This window comes from Triticum dicoccoides, chromosome 3A (genome assembly GCF_002162155.2).
Source record: "Triticum dicoccoides isolate Atlit2015 ecotype Zavitan chromosome 3A, WEW_v2.0, whole genome shotgun sequence".
NCBI classification, from domain to species: domain Eukaryota; kingdom Viridiplantae; phylum Streptophyta; class Magnoliopsida; order Poales; family Poaceae; genus Triticum; species Triticum dicoccoides.
The window spans coordinates 319,918,823-319,939,832 of record NC_041384.1 but is presented as its reverse complement, the minus strand read 5'-3'; the positions used below and the strand labels follow the sequence as shown (position 1 = coordinate 319,939,832).

General features: G+C 48.5%; 1 protein-coding gene across 1 annotated transcript; it reads left to right on the top strand.

The window, feature by feature from the left end:
- Positions 1 to 14,757: 14,757 nt before the first annotated feature.
- Positions 14,758 to 20,487, top strand: LOC119268127. The gene is made up of 2 exons (XM_037549646.1): positions 14,758 to 15,476; positions 20,223 to 20,487. The coding sequence occupies exons 1-2, from the start codon at positions 14,861 to 14,863 to the stop codon at positions 20,342 to 20,344; spliced, it is 738 nt and encodes a 245-aa protein (XP_037405543.1). The 5' UTR covers positions 14,758 to 14,860; the 3' UTR covers positions 20,345 to 20,487.
- The last annotated feature ends 523 nt before the right edge of the window (positions 20,488 to 21,010 follow it).

Below are 21,010 nucleotides of genomic sequence, written 5' to 3'. Positions count from 1 at the left end.
ACTAAAATTGAATATTTCACCATTTGAGGGTAGATATGTTCCTGATATATACTCCCTCCATTCCAAAATATAGTGCGCCTGCGCTTTCTAAGGTCCAACTTTGACCATAAATTTAACCAACGAGACCAACTGTGGCGGGAGAAAAAATTATATAATTGAAAACTTTTTTCGAATACGAATTCACTGATATAATTTTTGCTCCCGCCGCAATCGGTCTTGATAGTTAAATTTACGGTCAAACTTAGAGCACATGGATAGAGGAAGCACTACATTGTGGAATGGAGGGAGTATCTTACTTGGGAGTTAGAAACTGAACAGCGATTTACATGTTTACAATGTCCTGAGGAGAGACGTGTTCCTGCTGTTGTTTGTGCTTTCACTAGCTTTGCATGTGTTTGGTGGTCTGAACATTGTAGATTATATCTTATTCCAGCTACTTGGGCTGCTTTGAAAATTGCTATGCATACTCGTTGGGTTCCACCATATTATCAACGTGAATTACTTCAAAAATTGCAGCGTTTAAGACAAGGAAAAAATTATGTAGAAGAATATTATCAGGAATTACAAACTGGCATGATTAGATGTGGTATTGTTGAGGAGAATGAAGCTATGCTTGCACGTTTTATGGGTGGATTGAATAGAGAGATTCAGACCATTCTAGAGTATAAGGAGTATACTAATATCACTCGTTTATTCCATCTTGCTTGTAAAGCTGAACGTGAAGTGCATGATCGACAGGCATTGGCGCGAACTAACTTTTCTGCAGGTCAATATTCATCATGGACACCATGTGCATCCTCTACTTCTACTACACCAGCACCTCCATCAGGTGCCACCTCCAGTCATGATACAAGAAAGCAGGCACAACCACCACTATCTGCCAAGAGCACACCTGTCGGGCCTGCGCAGAGCTCTTCTTCTTCCATGGCATCAACAGGGCACACAAGTGATATTATTTGTCATCGTTGTAAGGGAAGAGGATATTTTGCGAGAGAATGCAAATCTCAGCGTGTGATGATTGCTACTGAGGATGGTGGGTATGAGTCCGCTAGTGACTATGATGAGGAGAGTTTGGCTCTTATTACACATGAAGAACACGGTGAAGATGATTCTGATCATGAGACGCAGTACATGGCTGCTGAAGATGCTGACAGGTATGAATGTTTAGTTGCTCAACGTGTTTTGAGTGTGCAGGTTACACAAGCTGAGCAAAATCAGAGGCATAAATTGTTCCATACAAAAGGAGTTGTGAAGGAACGTTCTGTTCGCGTCATCATAGATGGAGGGAGGTGCAACAACTTGGCTAGCATGGAGATGGTGGAGAAGCTATCTCTCACCACAAGACCACATCCACATCCTTACTACATCCAATGGTTCAACAACACCGGCAAGGTTAAGGTAACACGTACTATTCGTGTGCACTTTAGTATCTCTACATATGCTGATTATGTTGATTGTGATGTGGTACCTATGCAAGCATGTTCCTTATTACTTGGTAGACCATAGCAATTTGATAAATTTTGTACACCATGGTAGAAACAATCAGTATACTCTTGTTCATAAGGACAAAAATATCACTTTGCTTCCTATGACTCCAGATTCCATTTTGAAAGATGATATTAATAGAGCTAATAAAGCAAAACAGGAGCAAAATAAGAGTGAAAATCGGATTGTGGCAAAAGAATTTGAGCAACACATGAAGCCTGATAATAAACCATCTAATCTGAAATTAAATTGAAAAGTGCATGTTTACTTGCCACCAAATCTGATATTGATGATCTAGATTTCAGCAAATCCGTTTGCTATGCTTTTGTGTGCAAAGAGGCGTTATTTTCATTCGAGGACGTGCCTTCCTCTTTGCCTCCTGCTGTCACTAACATTTTGCAGGAGTTCGCCGACATCTTTCCACAAGACGTGCCACCGGGATTACCACCTATTAGAGGGATTGAGCATCAAATTGACTTAATTCCCGGTGCATCATTACCCAACCGTGCACCATACCATAACAATCCGGAGGAGACGAAGGAGATTATGCGTCAAGTACAAGAGCTTCTCGACAAAGGTTATATATGTGAATCTCTTAGTCCTTGTGCTGTTCCTATTATACTAGTGCCTAAAAAGGATGGTACATCGCGTATGTGTGTTGATTGTAGAGGCATTAATAATATTACTATTAGTTATCGCCATCCTATTCCTAGGCTAGATGATATGCTTGATGAATTGAGTGGCTCTACAATATTCTCCAAAGTTGATTTGCATAATGGATACCATCAAACTCGTATGAAATTGGGAGATGAATGGAAAACAACATTTAGAACTAAGTTTGGATTATATGAGTGGTTAGTCATGCCTTTTGGGTTAACTAATGCACCTAGTACTTTCATGAGATTAATGAACAAAGTTTTACGTGCTTTCATTGGACGATTTGTGGTAGTTTACTTTGATGACATATTGATTTATAGCAAATCTTTGGAGGAGCATTTGGAACATTTATGTGCTGTTTTTATTGCTCTATGTGATGCACGTTTGTTTGGTAACCTTGGAAAGTGCACCTTTTGCACCGACCGAGTATCTTTTCTTGGCTATGTTGTTACTCCACAGGGAATTGAAGTTGATAAAGCCAAGATTGAAGCTATTGAGAGTTGGCCGCAACCCAAAACGGTCACACAAGTGAGGAGTTTCCTTGGCATCGCTGGTTTCTATAGGCGTTTTGTGAGAGATTTCAGCACCATTGCTGCACCTCTCAACGAGCTTACAAAGAAGGATTTGCCTTTTGTTTGGGGTACCGCACAGGAAGAAGCCTTCACGGTATTGAAAGATAAGTTGACACATGCTCCTTTACTCCAACTTCCTAATTTTAATAAGACTCTTGAGCTTGAATGTGATGCTAGTGGAATTGGATTAGGAGGTGTGTTATTACAAGATGGCAAACCTGTTGCATACTTTTCTGAAAAATTGAGCGGGCCTAGTCTGAACTATTCTACTTATGATAAAGAATTATATGCTCTTGTCAGACCTTAGAAACATGGCAACATTATTTATGGCCCAAGGAATTTGTTATACATTCTGATCATGAATCTCTGAAACACATTAAAAGTCAAGCAAAACTGAACCGTCGACATGCTAAATGGGTTGAATTCACTGAGACTTTCCCTTATGTCATTAAACACAAGAAGGGTAAAGAAAATTTTATTGCTGATGCATTGTCTCGTCGCTATACTATGCTTTCACAACTTGACTTTAAAATATTTGGTTTGGAGACCATCAAAGATCAATATGTGCATGATGCTGAATTTAAAGATGTATTGCAGAATTGTAAGGAAGGGAGAACTTGGAACAAGTTCGTTCTTAACAATGGATTTGTGTTTCGTGCTAACAAGCTATGCATTCCAGCTAGCTCCGTTCGTCTTTTGCTGTTGCAGGAGGCGCATGGAGATGGATTAATGGGACACTTTGGCGTCAAGAAGATGGAGGATATACTTTGTCGGATTTCGGGTTCCGGCAGACCCTTAAGGTTCGAACACTGGGGTGCGCACGGAGATCTCTCCCCTACTAATCTACGTCCGATCTCCTCGCGCGATCTAAGCTGGAAACAATGAACAACACAAGGGGCACGAGGTTTATACTGGTTCGGGCCACTGTTGTGGTGTAATACCCTACTCCAGTGTGTGGTGTGGTGGATTGCCTCTGGGGCTGATGATGAATAGTACAAGGGAAGAACAGCCTCGCGAGAGGTGTTCTTGAGCTGGTGCGATGAATTGCTAGGGTGAGTTCAGCCGCCTCTCTCTCTCTCTCTGCTAGGGCTCTACCAGATTTCTAGCTGATGTCCCTACTCTGTGGTGGCTAGCTCTATTTATAGAGGCCCTGTGCCTCTCCCCAAAAAATGAGCGGGAAGGGCGCCAACAATTGGCCATTTTGAAGGGGAACATCTAGTACAAGTTATCCTGACCAAAGGTGGTCTTCGGCTGCCAAAAGTACTGGTGATGACGCCGTCTTGGGCTCCACGGTGACCTCCGTCCTGCCGTTTTGTTGGTCTTGGTCTTGTTGCACCGGAATGGCAACCTTTGCCTGATGCCTTTGCCCGTGCTTGCCCCCTTTGCACCAAAGGGGAAACAAGGACACTGCGCAGGCCGGCACCCGCCTGGCGCCCACCTGGTCTCGATCGTCATGGCTTGTGTCACGGGCTCCTCGCGAGGTGCCCCTGCCTTGATCTCTCTGCCTCCTCATGAGCCTGCCTGATGAGACTGCCTTTGAGGAAGCTTTCTGTCATCCGCCCCGCGAGGCTAGGCCCCTCGCGAGGGTCTTGAGCTTGAGTCGATGAAGATGGGCCGCGCTGGGCCCCCACTTGAGCCACGCCGCAGGCAGGCAAGTCTGGGAACCCCCGTTCCCAGAACGCCGACAGTAGCCCCCGGGCCCAAGGCGTGCCCGGGCTTGGCCTGGCGGGGAAGCGAAGGGGTAACCGCAAAGCGCCGCGGGCCCCAACAGCTTGCGGCCTTGGGTGCCGTGTGGCGGTTGACTGGACGTGGGCGTCTGCGCTTCCCACGACGCCTCAGCGGCCGCACGACTTGACAAGTCCCTGCATGCGGAGAAAACGGTCATTATTACCTACGATCGTGGTGCTCGGTGGTTGGCCTCCTCCGGCTATAAGTACGGGGCTACGCGAGCCCCTTCAGTCCATCCCTTCTTGCTGCTCCTCTTCTTCTTCTTGGCTACTCGCCATCCCCATGGCTCCCAAGAGATTCTCGGCCGCGGAGAAAGGAAAGGCCCCCCAGGCAGGGCCTGACTCTCTCCCGACCAAGCGCGGCCGGGGCCGCCCTCGCAAGTATACCACGGTCCCCGTGGTGGCCTCCCGTGGCCATGGAGGCGGTTCCCTGCGCGGTGGTGAGCGCTCGGCTGCCGACGGGGGGCACGCCGTGGGTGTGCGCCCCCTAGGCCACGCTTTCGCTCTGCGGAGGTGCTGCCGGAGTTCATCGTATGGTCGGCGGACCCATCCAGCACCCGACTCCAGCTCCCTCGTTTCTTCGTGGACGAACTGTCGGCCAGCGCTCGGTGTGGCTTCTGGCTCCAGGCAGACGGCTGCTGCAGTAGGGCCTCCTGGGCTTCGTTGGAGATCTCCGTTTATGGGAACGGGGCTCTGACCCGCGGCTGGCAAACGTTTGCCCGCGTGCGCGGCCTGGGCCGGTGGTGCACCCTGTACTTCAAGTTTGATGGCGACGCCACCCTCTACATGAGGGTGTTCGGGGAAGATGGTCTCGTGCCGAGTGCTGCCCTGAAGACGACGACCGCGGCCGCCTGCCCAGCCCCGGCACTGAACAGGATGAGGATGGTGACTGGCGTACAGGCGGCGGTGCTCGAGGTTCGCCGAGCTTCGGCGACCCCCTCTCAGGCAGCATCTCCTCCAGCGGCGGTCGCGACCAGCCCCGCGCCGTCGCGCCTGCCTGGGTGAAGGTAGCGGGTCAGCCCGTCGTCGCGCCCCGGTGAAGCGAGAGAAGGGATCCGCTTGAGCTTCAGGAGCTGCTCGAGCCTTCGCTGTGGGTCGACGCAGGACGAATCACACCCATTTTGTTTTCTTTCTTTTCCTGCGCAGAAGTAGAAAGTAATGTAGGGCCCCGCGGGGGCGTGTTAGAACTACTGCTGTTTAACCATTGCACTGTTTTCGTTATTTCTGTGTTGTGTTTCCGCGCCGTGCACCCATGTGCGGGAACTATTTTAGCTCGGTGGGGCTTGGCGCGGTCCTCACCTCCTGAGGCCGTGGCCTAGTCGTGCGCTTCGTGCCCTGCAAGGATCAGTAGGAGGGGTAACTTATGGTCTTGGTTGTGGGGGCGATCGGCCCAGGTCCTGCACTCATGTCGCGATGCCCGTGGGGCACAGACTGGGAGGGGTGCTCCCATAAAGGACTCGGAAAGGAAAGCTCCAAACCATCGGGGCAGAAAACACTCGCGAGGGGGCCCACGAACCTCCCTCGCGAGACTTGCGCGAGAGAAAACGAGGCAAGCGAGCGAGAAAGACAAAGAGTCTCAAGCCAGGAACGTCAGCAACTCCAATAAAACTTCAAACGGGGATAAACAAGCCAACTGCAGAAAGCAAATGGGAAAGCCGCGTCCTGCACCTATTCTAGTCTTCGATGTCTTCTCACCAGCGCGGAGCTAAGTGCTACCACTGGGCGTGGGCGGGAGCCCCCGAGGCCCGAGGACGGCACTCTGGAGACTCCGGGGCGTGTGCGGCCCCACTCATTATTACGTGAGAGTGTCACGGGCAGCGAGCTTCACAGGCATTTGCCTTCTTCACAGGCACCGGGCCTTTCCCAAAACGCAGCAGCTTCACAGGCATTCGCCTTCTTCACAGGCACCGGGCCTTTCCCAAAACGCAGCAGCTTCACAAGCACCAGGCCTTTTCCAAAACGCAGCAGCTTCACAGGCATTCGCCTTCTTCACAGGCACCGGGCCTTTTCCAGGTGCTAGGCCTCGCTCAGGGATAGAACCTCCGGAGATGTTGAATGTTCCACGCGTTCTGGATGGGTACCCCCTCCGTGGTCTCCAAGCGCGCGGAGCCAGGCCTGGAGACATGAACAACCTTGAACGGGCCCTCCCACATGGGAGAGAGCTTGTGCAGCCCCATCCCTGGAGAGAACCCGTCTGAGTACAAGATCCCGTACCTCAAGAGTTCTGGGGCAGATGTTGCGGCAGTGGTACCGTCGCAGCGCCTGTTGATACCTTGCCGCTCGCAGCGCGGCTTCTCGACGGCGTTCCTCCCCCAGCACGAGATCCGTCCCCCACAGGGCGTTCTGCTGTGTCTTGTCGAACGCCAGGACCCGTGCGGAGCGACGCCTGACCTCGTGAGGGAGGACAGCCTCTGCTCCGTAGACGAGAAAGAACGGGGTCTCGCCAGTCGGCTTGGTCGTAGTTGTGCGGATTGACCACAGCACGGACTGGAGCTCGTCGTACCAGCCCCTGCCGCAGGCTTCCAGCTTCTTCTTGAAGGTCCTTGCTTTGAGGCCCCTCAGGACCTCCGTGTTGGCCCGCTCGGGCTGGCCGTTGCTCCGGAGATGTGCTACCGAAGCGTAGCATATCTGTGTTCCAAGGTTAGCACAGTATGTTTTGAAGAGATTACTGGTGAATTGCGAACCGTTGTCGGTGATGATGCGGTTAGGCACCCCAAATCGGCTCATCAGGCCCTTGATGAATTTGACCGCTAAGCCTGCCGGGATTGTGCGGACGGCTTCCACTTCAGCCCACTTGGTGAACTTGTCCACGGCGACGTAGAGGTAGCGATAGTCCCCTAGCGCCCGAGGAAACGGGCCTAGAATGTCCAGCCCCCAAACTGCGGACGGCCATGAGAGGGGTATAGTCTGCAGACCCCCCACATGCTGATGGATTTGCTTAGCGTGAAACTGGCAGGCCTCGCAAGCCTTCACAAGCTCAACGGCGTCGTTGAGCGCTGTGGGCCAATAGAATCCACTACGGAACGCCTTGCCGACGAGGGTTCGTGACGACGAGTGGTGCCCACAGTCTCCGTCGTGTATGTCCGCCAGCAGCTCCTTCCCTTGCTCTCGGGAGATGCAACGTAAGGACACGTCATTTGGTCGCTTCCTGTAGAGCTCTCCATCCCTGATGCAATAAGTCATGGCCTGCCGCGCCACACGCTCCGCTTCCTCCTCATTCTCCGGCAGAGTCCCTTGCATCAGGTAGTTCTTGAGCTCCGGGATCCAACACCCTTCCCGAGGCTCTAACGCCAGGAGCAGGCATGCCCCTGAGGCCGGGCCGCAGACCGGGGCTCCTGAGGCAGGCGATTGAGGGAGCTCCTCCCTTGGTTGTGCCGTGCTCGACAGTGACGGCACCGCCGAGGGTTTGAAGAGCCGCTCCTCGAAGACGCCAGGCTCCTGAGGCAGCCGCCTAGATGCCCTCTTGGCAATGTCATCAGCCTCCTGATTGGTGTCGCGAGGCACATGCTGCAACTCCAGCCCCCAGAATTGTTTCTCCATCTTGCGAACCTCAGCGAGGTAGGATTCCATGTGCTCATCCTTTGGCTCGTATATCTTGTTGGAGAAGTTGACGAGGAGCTGCAAATCGCCCTTGACGATGAGGCGCTTTACCCCTAAGGTAATTGCGGCCTTCAAGCCTGCTATTAGGCCTTCGTACTCCGCTATGTTGTTGGAGACCTTCTCTCCATGCTGGAAGCAAAGTTGTACGACGTAGTAGAGTTTGTCCTGGGTAGGGGATACGAGAACTGCGCCAGCTCCCGCACCGTGTCGGGAGAACGCCCCATCAAAGTACATGACCCAGCCATCCGGTGCTTCACTTCCCGGGGAAAGTGATCGGCCTTCGCCTGCCTCGAGACCCGGCGCTTCTGCCCATTCTGCCATGAAATCCGCAAGTGCGGCTCCCTTGATGACTCTGGTCATACTGAATTCTAGCTGAAATGCATGTAGCTCAATGTTCCATTCAGCAACCCTTCCAACTGAGTTGGGGCTCCTGAGCACTCTTTCCAAGGGGTATGCTGAGACGACTTTGATGGGATGTCCTTGGAAGTAGTGGCGCAGCTTGCGTGAGGCCACTAGTAGCGTGAGGAGGAGTTTGTGAGGCATGGGATACCGTGCCCTTGCGTCCGGTAGCACCGTGCTAATGAAGTACACGGGATGCTCGACAAGGTCGAGGGTGCTGGCGCAGCTTGCGTCCTCCGGAGGTCGAGGCGTCTCTTGAGATGACGGAGCCCCCAGTGCTTGGTCGCCTGAAGAGGCCTCTCCTGCTCCGGGTGCGTTCTCCTGCTGTGGTTGTTCCTTTCCGGCTGCGGTTGCGGCCTTCGCGAGGCCCTCCTGGCTCTGCTTTACCTCAATTCAAACGGTCGATGCGGCCTTGGCACAGCGCTCCTCCCTGACCGCCACCAGGGTTGCGCTAGCGGAGTAGGGGGTGGCCGCAAGGTAGAGCACCAGGGGCTCCCGAGGACGCGGAGCCACCATCACTGGTGGACTGGTGAGGTACCTCTTGAGGTCTTGGAATGCCTTGTCGGCCTCTTCAGTCCATTCGAAGGGGCCCTTTTTCTTCATCAGCTTGAAGAAGGGCAGCGCTCGTTCCCCCAGCTTGGAGATGAAGCGCCCCAGCGCAGTTACACGCCCGGTGAGTTTCTGCATTTCTCTGAGGGTCCTCGGTGGGCTCATGTCTTCGATTGCCTTGACCTTCTCCGGGTTGGCCTCGATGCCCCTGTGGGATATGAGGAAACCTAGGAGCTTGTCCGAGGGGACTCCAAACACGCACTTCTCTGGGTTGAGCCATAGGTCCACTTCATTGAGGCTTGCAAAGGTTTCTTCCAGGTCCTGTATCAGGGTTCTTGCCTCACGAGACTTCACCACAATGTCATCGACGTAAGCTTCAGCATTCCTCCTGAGCTGCCGGCCTAAGGTGATGTGCATCAGCCGCTGAAAGGTCGCACCTGCATTGCGCAACCCAAACGGCATGCATGTATAGCAGTACACTCCACATGGGGTTAGGAAAGCCATCTTCTCCACGTCTTCTACCACCATCTTGATCTGGTGATAGCCCGAGAAGGCATCTAGGAAGCACAATAGGTCACACTCCGCGGTGGAGTCGACTATCTGGTCAATGCAGGGGAGCGGAAATAGATCCTGCGGGCAGGCCTTGTTGAGGTTGGTGAAGTCGACACACATGCGCTCCTTTCCTCCCTTTTTTGGCACAACGATCGGGTTAGCCAGCCAATCAGGGTAACGGACCTCGCGGATAACTCCTGCCGCCTCTAGCTTCCGGGTCTCTTGAATGATGAAAGCCTGTTTCTCAGTAGGCTGCCGCCTTGCCTTCTGCTTCACGGGGTGCACATTGGGGGCACATGTTGAGGTGATGCTCAATCACTTCCCTTGGGACCCCTGCTAATTGATCAGGTTCCCACGCGAACACCTTCTTGTTCGCACGCAGGAACCTGATCAGGGCCTTCTCCTGCTCGGGCTCGAGGTTGGCCCCTATGGTGAAGGTGGCGCTAGTGGACTCGTCCTCGTCGACTGGTATCTACTTGGTTTCCGCCTTGTCTTGGGTGAAAAACTGCTTCTTTTTAGCCAGCGCGGCCCCCTTGGGCTCAAGGGCGTCGGTGCTAGTGGGCTGCGCCACCGCGGCCGCCCTAAAAACAAGCTGGAGCACCTGCAGCGCATCCCTTGTGTCTCCTGACACGGTGAGGACGCCGCTGCTCCCAGGCATCTTCATGAGGTTGTACGCCGGGTGAGTTGCTGCCATGAACCGAGCCAAGGCCGGATAGCCGAGGATGGCGTTGTAGGGGAGGCCAATGGGGTCGATGTCGAAGTCGATCAGCTCCGTGCGGAAGTTGTCGCAGGTGCCGAAGGTCACCGGGAGGCGGATCTGTCCCAAGGAGGCGGTGGAACCGGATCCGACGCCCGAGAAAGGCCTGCTGGGTTGGAGCCGCTCCAGCGGCACGTGGAGGAGGCTGAAGGCCTCCACCGAGAGCACGTTGAGGCCGGCACCACCGTCGACGAGGGTCTTGGTGACGACCACTTGGCAGATGGTGGGGGTGCACAACATCGGGAGCGCGCCCGAACCAATGGGGTTGAAGGGGTGGTCCTCCGAGTCGAAGGTTAGATCGGCCTCGGGCGCCACCCAGCCGGGGGGGGGGCTTCTCGGCGCTTGGAGGCGGTGCTGATCCGGCGGGTGAACAGCTTGACGTGATGGCTCGAGGATGGTGCCTGAGAGCCACCCAGGAGAGCTGCGACGACAGGGCGGCGCTGGTGCGGCAAAACGGGCGAGGAAGAGGTCGCGCAGCTCCTCCCAGGAGGTGACAGAGGCCGTCGGCAGGTGGAGGAGCCACGCGCGCGCGGGACGCCAGTGAGGGCCATAGGTAACCAATTGGCCATCACCCGGTCGTCGCCCCCGGCTCTGAGGACGACCCACTCATACGCCAGCAGGAAAATCATCGGGTCCGTCGCGCCGTCGTAGCGCGGCGGTGTCTCGGGCCTGAACTTGCGCGGCCACTGCACCTGTCGCAAGGCAGGGGCCAAGGCCTAGAGCCCCCTGGCCCCAGTGTCGGCATCCGTTGCTGGAGCAGGCGACGCGTTGTCCGCCATGAGGGCAGGATGCGATGTCGGGGGAGAGCGGGTTGTCAGGAGGGAGGACTTCGGCGCACCCCTACCTGGCGCGCCAAATGTCGGATTTCGGGTTCCGGCAGACCCTTGAGGTTCGAACACTAGGGTGCGCGCGGAGATCTCTCCCCTACTGATCTACTTCCGATCTCCTCGCGTGATCTAAACTGAAAACAATGAACAACACAAGGGGCACGAGGTTTATACTGGTTCGGGCCACTGTTGTGGTGTAATACCCTACTTCAGTGTGTGGTGTGGTGGATTGCCTCTGAGGCTGATGATGAACAATACAAGGGAATAACAGCCTCGCGAGAGGTGTTCTTGAGCTGGTGCGATGAACTGCTAGGGTGAGTTCAGTCGCCTCTCTCTCTCTCTCTCTCTCTCTCTCTCTGCTAGGGCTCTATCAGATTTCTAGCTGATGTCCCTACTCTGTGGTGGCTAGCTCTATTTATAGAGGCCCTGCGCCTCTCCCCAAAAAATGAGCGGGAAGGGCACCAATAATTGGCCATTTTGAAGGGGAACATCTAGTACAAGTTATCCTGATCAAAGGTGGTCTTCGGCTACCAAAAGTACTGGTGATGACGCCGTCTTGGGCTCCACGGTGACCTCCGTCCTGCGGCTCTGTTGGTCTTGGTCTCGTTGCACCGGAATGGCAACCTTTGCCTGATGCCTTTGCCCGTGCTTGCCCCCTTTGCACCAAAGGGGAAACAAGGACACTACGCAGGCCGGCGCCCGCCTGGCGCCCACCTGGTCTCGATCGTCATGGCTTGCATCACGGGCTCCTCGTGAGATGCCCCTGCCTTGATCTCTCCGCCTCCTCGCGAGCCTGCCTGATGAGCCTGCCTCTGAGGAAGCTTTCTGTCATCCGCCCCGCGAGGCTAGGCCCCTCGCGAGGGTCTTGAGCTTGAGTCGATGAAGATGGGTCGCGCTAGGCCCCCACTTGAGCCACGCCGCAGGCAGGCAAGTCTGGGGACCCCCGTTCCCAGAACGCCGACATACTTACTACACATTTTTTTGGCCAAAGATGAGACGGGATGTTGAGCGTTTTGTTGCTCACTGCACCACATGTTAAAAAGCCAAGTCACGACTCAATCCTCATGGTTTATATATGCCTTTGCATGTACCTAGTGTTCCTTGAGAGGATATATCTATGGACTTTGTTTTAGGTTTACCTCGAACAAAGAAGGGGAGGGATAGCATATTTGTTGTCGTGGATAGGTTCTCGAAAATGGCACACTATATACCATGTCATAAAAGCGATGATGCTGTTAATGTTGCTGATTTGTTCTTTCGTAAATTATTCGCTTGTATGGTGTGCCAAATACTATTGTTTCAGATCGTGATACTAAATTTTTAGCCATTTTTGGAGATGTTTATGGGCTAAGTTGGGGACTAAACTGCTTTTTAGTATTACTTGTCACCCCTAAATTGATGGACAAACTGAAGTAGTCAATAGAACATTGTCTACTATGCTTAGGGCTGTTTTGAAGAATAATAAGAAAATGTGGGAAGAATGATTGCCTCTTATTGAATTTGCTTATAATCGTTTATTGCATTCTACTACTAATATGTGCCTTTTTAAAATTGTGTATGGTTTCTTACCTCGTGCACCTATTGATTTGTTGCCTCTTCCATTTTCGGAGAAGATTAATTTTGATGCAAAAAACATGCTGAATTGATTTTAAAAATGCATGAGTTAACTAAGGAAAACATTGAGCGTATGAATGCTAAATATAAACTTGCTGGAGATAAGGGTAGAAAACACGTCGTGTTTGCACCTGAAGATCTTGTTTGGTTACATTGGTGTAAGGATAGATTTCCTAATTTGTGCAAATCAAATCTAATGCCACGTGCTGATGGTCTTTTTAAGGTGTTAGAGAAAATAAATGATAATGCATATAAACTTGAGCTGCTTGCAGATTTTGGGGTTAGTCCCACTTTTAACATTGCAGATTTGAAGCTTTATTTGGGTGAGAATGATGAACTTTCATCGAGGACAACTTCATTTCAAAAAGGGAAGGATGATGAGAACATCAATACCATTGTTACACCCACAACCCCTGCTGCTATACATACTGAATCAATTACTAGAGCTCGTGCACGCCAATTGAATTATCAGGTACTTTCGTTTCTTGGTAACGATTCTAATGTTCATGAGAATATGATGCTGTCTAAATTGGATACATTTGTTTTGCTTACAAATGAAGGGCCTAGCTTGGACAAGAAAGATGAACCTTGGAGCAAGTTCAAGCATGGAGATGATGGCATGCGCAAGGGGATTAAGAACGGAGTTACAAGTGATGATTTCAGGACTTTGAAGCCATCATAAGGACTGCATGAAGCCTTGGACAAAATATACAAGATGCGGGTTCATAAATTTCGTCTAGAGGCTATTCTAGGTGACGCATCGCCTTATTATTGGGCCAGGCCCATGTATTTTCGAAATACTTAAGTATATATTGTTTTTAGAGTCTGTATGTGTGGGGAAACAAGTGTTAGAGTTGGTTTCGGACCCACCTCCAAGGACCACGAAATCCACCATGTTTTCCCATATATACATCCCTTAGGGCGTCGTTTAGATGTGGATTTTGTTTAGATTAAATGTTCGTCATAGCTGCAACTTCGCGTACTTTGTTTGTGTTCAACAACCAGACCAAGATGTCACAGAACCCCACCTTCATTAATAAAGCTTTCCTCTTTTATTCACAATACCCAGATTGCAATCTCAGTTTCTTGCTTGTTCTTCGTTTGCTCGCAAGAAATAAACCCTCATGGTCAGGTTGATCGTGCTCCGGCGTGGTCAATAACCCTCGGAAGTTGGTTTAGCGATTGCTAAGGCGCGACGTCTTCGCACGTTCGTAGTCGGATCGTCAAAGTCGACTCCCACAGAAAACGATATCTATCTTATCGAAATATCGGGACACCTTCGTCTCTATCATGTGGGGTGGGAGAAGTGAAGGAGGGGGCCAACCAACTAGTAATAGACAATGCAGCGCCTAAGGGTTAGACGCTGCACATTACATGTGGGGCGTCTAGCTCGTAGGTGCTGCACTACTGGGTACGGACCCAGAGACTGCCACCATGGACACATGTGCAATGCCCCAAAGCTAGGCGCTGCACCGTAGGATGTGGCGCCAGCGTGTCGCGCGCCACATAAAAAGATCAGCAGTGTGAATTAGTTTTGTGAAAAGTTTGTTCTACTCCCTCTGTAAAGAAATATAAAAGTGTTTAGATCATTACTTTAGTAATCTAAACGCTCTTAGAGCATGCTTGGATACGTTTTAGTCCCATGATTAAAAGTAGTGGGACTAAAACTTGCTAGTCTCACCCATGCTTGGATCCAAGTACTAAAGAGACTAAAATCTAGTTATTGAGCATTTATTATCCTCCAAACCCTCCAATCCAGAACTAAGGAGAGGAATTAAATGAGGAGAGAGAGAGCTAATACATATTTTAGTAGGTTTCCCATGACTAAAAGATTTTAGCCTCAAGACTAGTCCTAGCCTCTCTTTAGTCAGGGGTGCTTGAAACTTTAGCCTCTAAAAGAGACTATTTTTAGTCAGACTAAAAATAGTCCCTTGTATCCAAGCACCCTCTTATATTTCTTTACGGAGGGAGTATAATTTATTTCGTCTCCAGATTAAAATTGTCAAATTTGCCCCCCTCGTGGAGACTTCCCTTCGCACCGGAATCGCCGCTCCTATCTTGGTAGGAGTGCAACCATGTTAGCTCCGCAGCCCAAACCCTAACACCGACGGCCCCCCTGCGATGACCCCGCGCGTGCCGCCGTACCGCCACCAACCGGCGCACCTCGTTCTCACCGACGCTGTTGCTGCCTGGCACCCCTTCCACAAGAAGCCCTGCCTCTCCGACCGCTCCACTGCCCCCCCATCTGCTCACCATGCTGACGCAGCCGCCGCCGGCGCGGAAACCACGACCCCTCCTCCTTCCGCAGTTGGCAGCGGAGGATCCTTCCGGTTGCTCGGGCTCCGCAAGCGCCGGCGCCGTGGAGGAATCTCGCGGTCGGTCTCAGGTCGCAGCAGCGACCGCCGGAGATCCGGCACGTGCTCCGACTTCCATGTAACGTGCGGTCCAGGTGGTGGCGGCGCAACGGACTCCAGTGGCGAGATGTGGGCATCGGATGTTGGGGAATTGCGGGCGAGGGACGTTCCTATGGCGCCGGAGTTTGCATCGGCACCAATTGGTCTGGCTGGATCGGGGGCAGGTGGGACGGCCGCCGGGGTTGAGCTGGCATCGGCTGAGTCCGGCTATGGCAGCGAGCCTGGCTACCGTGGAGATGTTGAGCTTGGTTACGGGGATGAGATAGACGAAGAGGAGGAGGACGGGAGGCAGCAGGTGTTCTTCTGGGGCGGTGAGATCGGAGGTGATGAACGTGCTTGAGTTTAGTTTTTGAATAATATTTGTCGTGCCCATTCTTTTTACTCATTGCCCTGAGTTGTTGGCATCGTTACCATAATACCATTTGCAGTATGAAACTGAATTTTCGCAGAATAGACTTTGTGAACTTTATGGATTGAGATTTGGGTGTGGTGGGACATTTCTTGTTTGGGATCAAATGATTAGAGGTCATTGAGCTCTTTGAGTCTCCACTGCCGAACAATGTTCTTACACATCAGGCGTAGATTTTACTTATGGTTTGTGGAAGATGGTGGTATTTTGTTTGGTTCTAGTTACTTGCTGGATTAAATGCTGCAGTGAATTAATGCAGTCAAAAAAGAATTTAGTGAACATGCATTTTGTTAGCTATATATACACGTTTTAATGAGTTGGTTGATTAATGAACTGCAAAAAAGTTTATATTTAGGAACAGAGGCAGTACTTGTTTGTGTCGTAGGATTTTTGTTTTACCTTGTTTTTACATAATGTGTTAGTACAGTGGTATCCTAGAACCATGGTTTATAAGGCGGTAAGGTGACCTAAGGTCAGCACCAACCGCCTTGATGCCTAAGCGCCTAAGGCGGACACATAAGCGCCTAAAGCGGGCATAATTGCGGGGCGCTGCCAGGGCGCCTTGTTGCCTAAGCGTCCAAGGCGGGACACCTTATAAACAATGCCTAGAACTATATTATTGGATATGAGCTATTGTGTACATTATAAGGGCATGTACAGTGGTTGATGAGACAGTCCTATCAGCCTGCCACATAATCTCCATAATCTTGATATGGCAATAAAAACATGATATACAATGGGTTATCTCTAAGTCTTATCTCTAATAACTAGATGCACCTATGCTACAGTTGATGGCTGCAATACTTAACCATTAGAAGTTTACACTCGAGTTGAGTCATTTTGTGATACATGGTTCTTATAACAAGTGTCTTGTAAGGTAAGCAATTTTCATATGGACTAAAAATTCATAATATATAATTTCCATTCTTGAGTTGAGTTTATCTATAGCAGAAATTTCTAGAGGTATTCCTTCCATAACACATGTGAAATTAAGCTGGGATTATTAGTTCTGTCCTTTAAATATAGTGAACAACCTTTTCTTTTTTTCTTTAGGTTCGAAATGATTTTTAAGAGGTATTCATGTAAATCAGTTAATTATGATGGTGATTTATATTTTAACAGTACAGTTTAAGATCAGCTTTCTCTCAAGTTTGTGAGTAAATGATATTAGATAATGTATTCCATTTCTTTCCAGTGAAACAGCATAGTTTCTTCCTTAACGAGCCCACGTAACTGTGCGCTACATTATTCAGTGCTATTTATAGAGATACCTAACATTTGCCAGTGCACAACTTTGAATCCCTAAGGAATAACACTGTTCATTCCTTTATGGCACAGAAATATCCAAGGGGTTGCTGTTCCTACCTTAAGTTTTGTGGAATCTATTTGATCTAAGTTGAACGAACCTGTATGGGAACTGCACTAAGCAAATTTCTGCTGAAAATAATTAAAATAGATTAAGTGGGTGGGCAATTACGAGTTGCCCTTTTGATGATTGTATGACGCTAATAGAAATAGAAAATTTTCTTGTTTACATATTCATGTCATCTGATGCACATTTGTAACGATGTTAGTTGTTGCTTTATTGTCCCATAATACTTTTGCTTTGGTAAGTTTATTTATAAATCTTTTGTTCACAACTAACATCTAGCTTGCTGAGCTGGTGCTTGTTAGCAATTTTTTTTGTTGGTGGAATGGAACCATGTTGCAGCTTGACACAATTCTTCCCTTGCAATTGCTACCACATTTGACAATATTGTCCAGTTTTGGAATCATGGTCGCACTTTATGATTTATTAATAGAAACACCACCTTTTTTTTCATGTGAGAGCGTTGGTGAAGAGGAGTTAAAAAAGGATTGGGAAGGGAAGGTCGAAGGGGAAATCGTAGGTACGCTAGTTTGGTCACCTCCGTGCATAGAGATGCGGCTCACTAACAGTGGCAAGAAAAGCAATAAAACAGCTACCACTTATATAATTCGAAAGACAGGTCATCGTTAGGGTTTCCTTATACAAGCACCACCAACATGGAGAAATACAAAGAAGCCAAGAAGAAAGCAAAGCGAGTTGTGAGTGAAGCAAGGGTCTAGGTATAAGACTGATTTATGAGGTGTTCAGTGGTGGTGGGGGTGGGGGGGCTGAGAACACTATGCCTGAGGTAGATGACACCAATAGATAGTTTCTGAGAAGGATTCAAGTGCTCGAGGTTAACGAGGCCCCCCTTAAAAGGATGAAAGAAGGAAAGGCCCTAGGCCCAGATGGTATTCCTATTGAGGTGTGGAGGTGCCTTGGGAAAGTGGTAGTAATATGGGTAACTAAGCTATTCAACCATATTTTTTGGTCAAACAAGATACCTGAAAAGTGGCGGGAAGAGTATACTTGTACCTATGTTCAAGAATAAAGGAGATACTCAAAGTTGTACTAATTACCGAGGAATTAAGTTTACGAGTCATACTATGAAGCTTTGGAAGAGAGTGATTGAGCATCACTTGAGTTGAAAGACAAACATCATGATAAACCAATTGTACGTCCAAGAATCGACTATAGAGAAATCATGTGGTGGGAGTTAGAGAGACAGAAAGTCCCAACAAAGTACATTACCCTAATCAAGGATATGTATGATAATATTATGACACATGTTTGGGCTGGTGACAGTCAGACTGATACCTACCTAATTATGATAGGACTATATCAGTGATCAGCCTTGAGACCATATATTTTCCTTAGTGATGGACGAGGTCACAAAGGATATACAAGGAGATATCCCTTGGTGTATGCTCTTTACTGATGATTTGCTCCTAGTTGACGAGACAGACTTCAAAGTCTAATGGGTTTAGGCTTAGGACTAAGACTGGTTTATGAGGTGTGACTTTAGGAGTGTTAGGTGCGAGGAAGGAGAGGTTAGTATAGAGGGACATATAGTGCCTAAGAGGGACACCTTCTGATACTTGGGATCAATGCTGCGAAGCAATGGTGGTATCGAGGAGGATGTTAGCCAAAAAATCAGAGCAGGCTAAATTAAGTGGCGGCAAGCATCTGGCATCCTCTGTGACAAGGAGGTCCCACAAAAGCTCAATGGCAAGTTCTATAGACGGCGATCAGACCTGCGATGCTATATGGAGCAAAGCATTCGCCCACTAAGAGATAACACATCCAACAAATGTGTGTCACTGAGACGTGCATGGTAAGGTGGATATGTGGCCATACAGTAAAGGACCGAATTAGGAATGAGGGGATACGTGATAAGGTAGGGGTGGCATCGATTGAAGAGAAGCTTGTCCAACACCGACTAAGCTGGTTTGGACATATCCAACAGAAGCGTGCAGAAGCACCAACGTAGCGAAAATACTAGGAGGGGTATGGGTGACCAAAGTCGACATGGGAGTAAGCGGTAAAAAGAGATTTGAAGGATGGGAATGTACCCAAGGATTTGGCTCTTGATAGGACTGCATGGAAATCAGCAGCCTATTTACCAGAGCCTTAATTTACTTTCCTTAACTATATTTACTTGTGCTTTGTTGTTGTCGACGTCGTAGTCATCAGGGTTCCAAATTCTAGCAGAAATAAATTACTGCAAATCCTGGTTATTTTGCTATTTATTACATGTTGGTTGGTAGCAGATTGTATATTGTGTTAGTTTTGGTCTAATGTCATTACGTTGTCAACAACCAATGGATTTCATATATGCAAAAGGATAAGTTAATAACTTATATTCGACTATTACCATTCTCTTGGTGGATAATAAATGGGACCTTGGTCATATTGGTCTGGTAACCCACTTGCATATGGAGTCTGTTGGACCATGTAAAATCATTTTGGAAAAATGACGTAGTTTCATTTCATATTGTAGTTTCATTTCATATTGTTTAACTAATTAAATAAAGGCCAAAGCTAGAACCAGGAGTTTTCTCATATTCCTGTGCAAATTGGACCTTTTGCTGCGAGAATAGTGTTTTGGGCGTGCCCTAAAATATTCTCAAACTTGCTACCATGATATGCACTTCAAAATGGCTTTAATTTCATTGATTGAACATAAACATCTGGCATTGATATGCTCATATGCAGGTTATATTGGCATTGATATGCTCACATGCACGTGGAATTTTGTTGGCCATGTTGGTAGTTCTGGAAAATTTCAGTTTTCTAACGAGACTCAGCTTCTAGGATTTCCCGTTTCAGAATGCTATATGTTACAGACTTAAAATTTTGCGGTCTCTTGGATGTGTGATTAGTCTTGCTGTTTTCTGCTTTAGATAAACTGAATGGAAATTATCTTATAGTGCTAATAGTGGTATTGTGATTTGTTGGCCATGTTAGCAATTCTGGAAAATTTCCGCTTTCTAACGAAGACTAACTTCTAGGATTTCCTGTTTCAGAATGCTATATGTTACAGACTTAAATTTTACGATCTCTTGGATATATGTTTAGTCTTGCTATTTTTCTGTCTTAGATAAACTGAATGGAAATTATCTTTTAGTGCTAATAGTGGCGTTGTTGTTGTTGTGATGTTTGATCCTGGATTCATTGTATTTGTATTGGTGTCCCTTGAAGCTATCTTTGTTGGGAATGGAACATTGCACTCATCCCTCGTTCTATGTATTGATCTCTATTATTCTGCAAGCTGTGGTACTTAATATGTTCTCCTTTTTATTTTCATTGCAGATTGCATCGCAGATATGGATAAGATGGTCATTGTTGGTGATAGTAGTTTTGGGGAGCAGAAGAGTCATCACCGATGCAGGCGCAAGAAGCATGATGTGAGGATGTTGGATGCTTTGAGATGAAAATGTTAATGAGACCGGTAAAAATCTGTACATCATTCTGTCTTGGTTTGCTTTCCGGACGCACCTCTTCCCCAGAATCAGTTATGGTATATCAGGCTCTGTACAGTTGTTTCTCATAATCAGTAATACTCCCTCTATTCCAATGAATAACGCGCACACGCTTTTTACAATCCAACTTTGACTATAAATTAGATCAATAGTATATATTTTGTGACTTAAAAAGTATACCATTGAAAACTTCTTTTCAATACGAATTCAACGGTATAATTTTATCACATATAATCCACATTTGGTTGGTCTAATTTATGGTCAAAGTTGAATTTTGGGGCGTGCACGCCTTATTCATTGGAATAGAGGGAGTATGCCGTGTGAGAATGAATGGGTTACCTGCTCATTTACGTGGCTAGATTTTTATTTGTAATTATAACATTTTAAAAAACTGTATTTGAAAAGTTATTTGTGTTTTGAAATGATCATTTCATTTGCTGAAACTTTCTTGTTTGCTTATCAGGGTAATATAATTTATTTGTATGATGTGTTAAAAATGATTCTTGATAATTATTACTTAGAAATATAAATTTAGATATATAGATTGTGAAAAACAACCCCCTTTTTTATCTATTCAAACATACTCCCTTCGTTTCTAAATATGTCTTTTTAGAAATT

Bases quoted from the DNA above. Each gene is read 5' to 3' on its own strand.
- LOC119268127 (XM_037549646.1), top strand. From the start codon at position 14,861: ATGACCCCGCGCGTGCCGCCGTACCGCCACCAACCGGCGCACCTCGTT. The intron at 15,477-20,222 runs GTGATGAACGTG...TTTTCATTGCAG, and splicing joins CTGGGGCGGTGAGATCGGAG to ATTGCATCGCAGATATGGAT.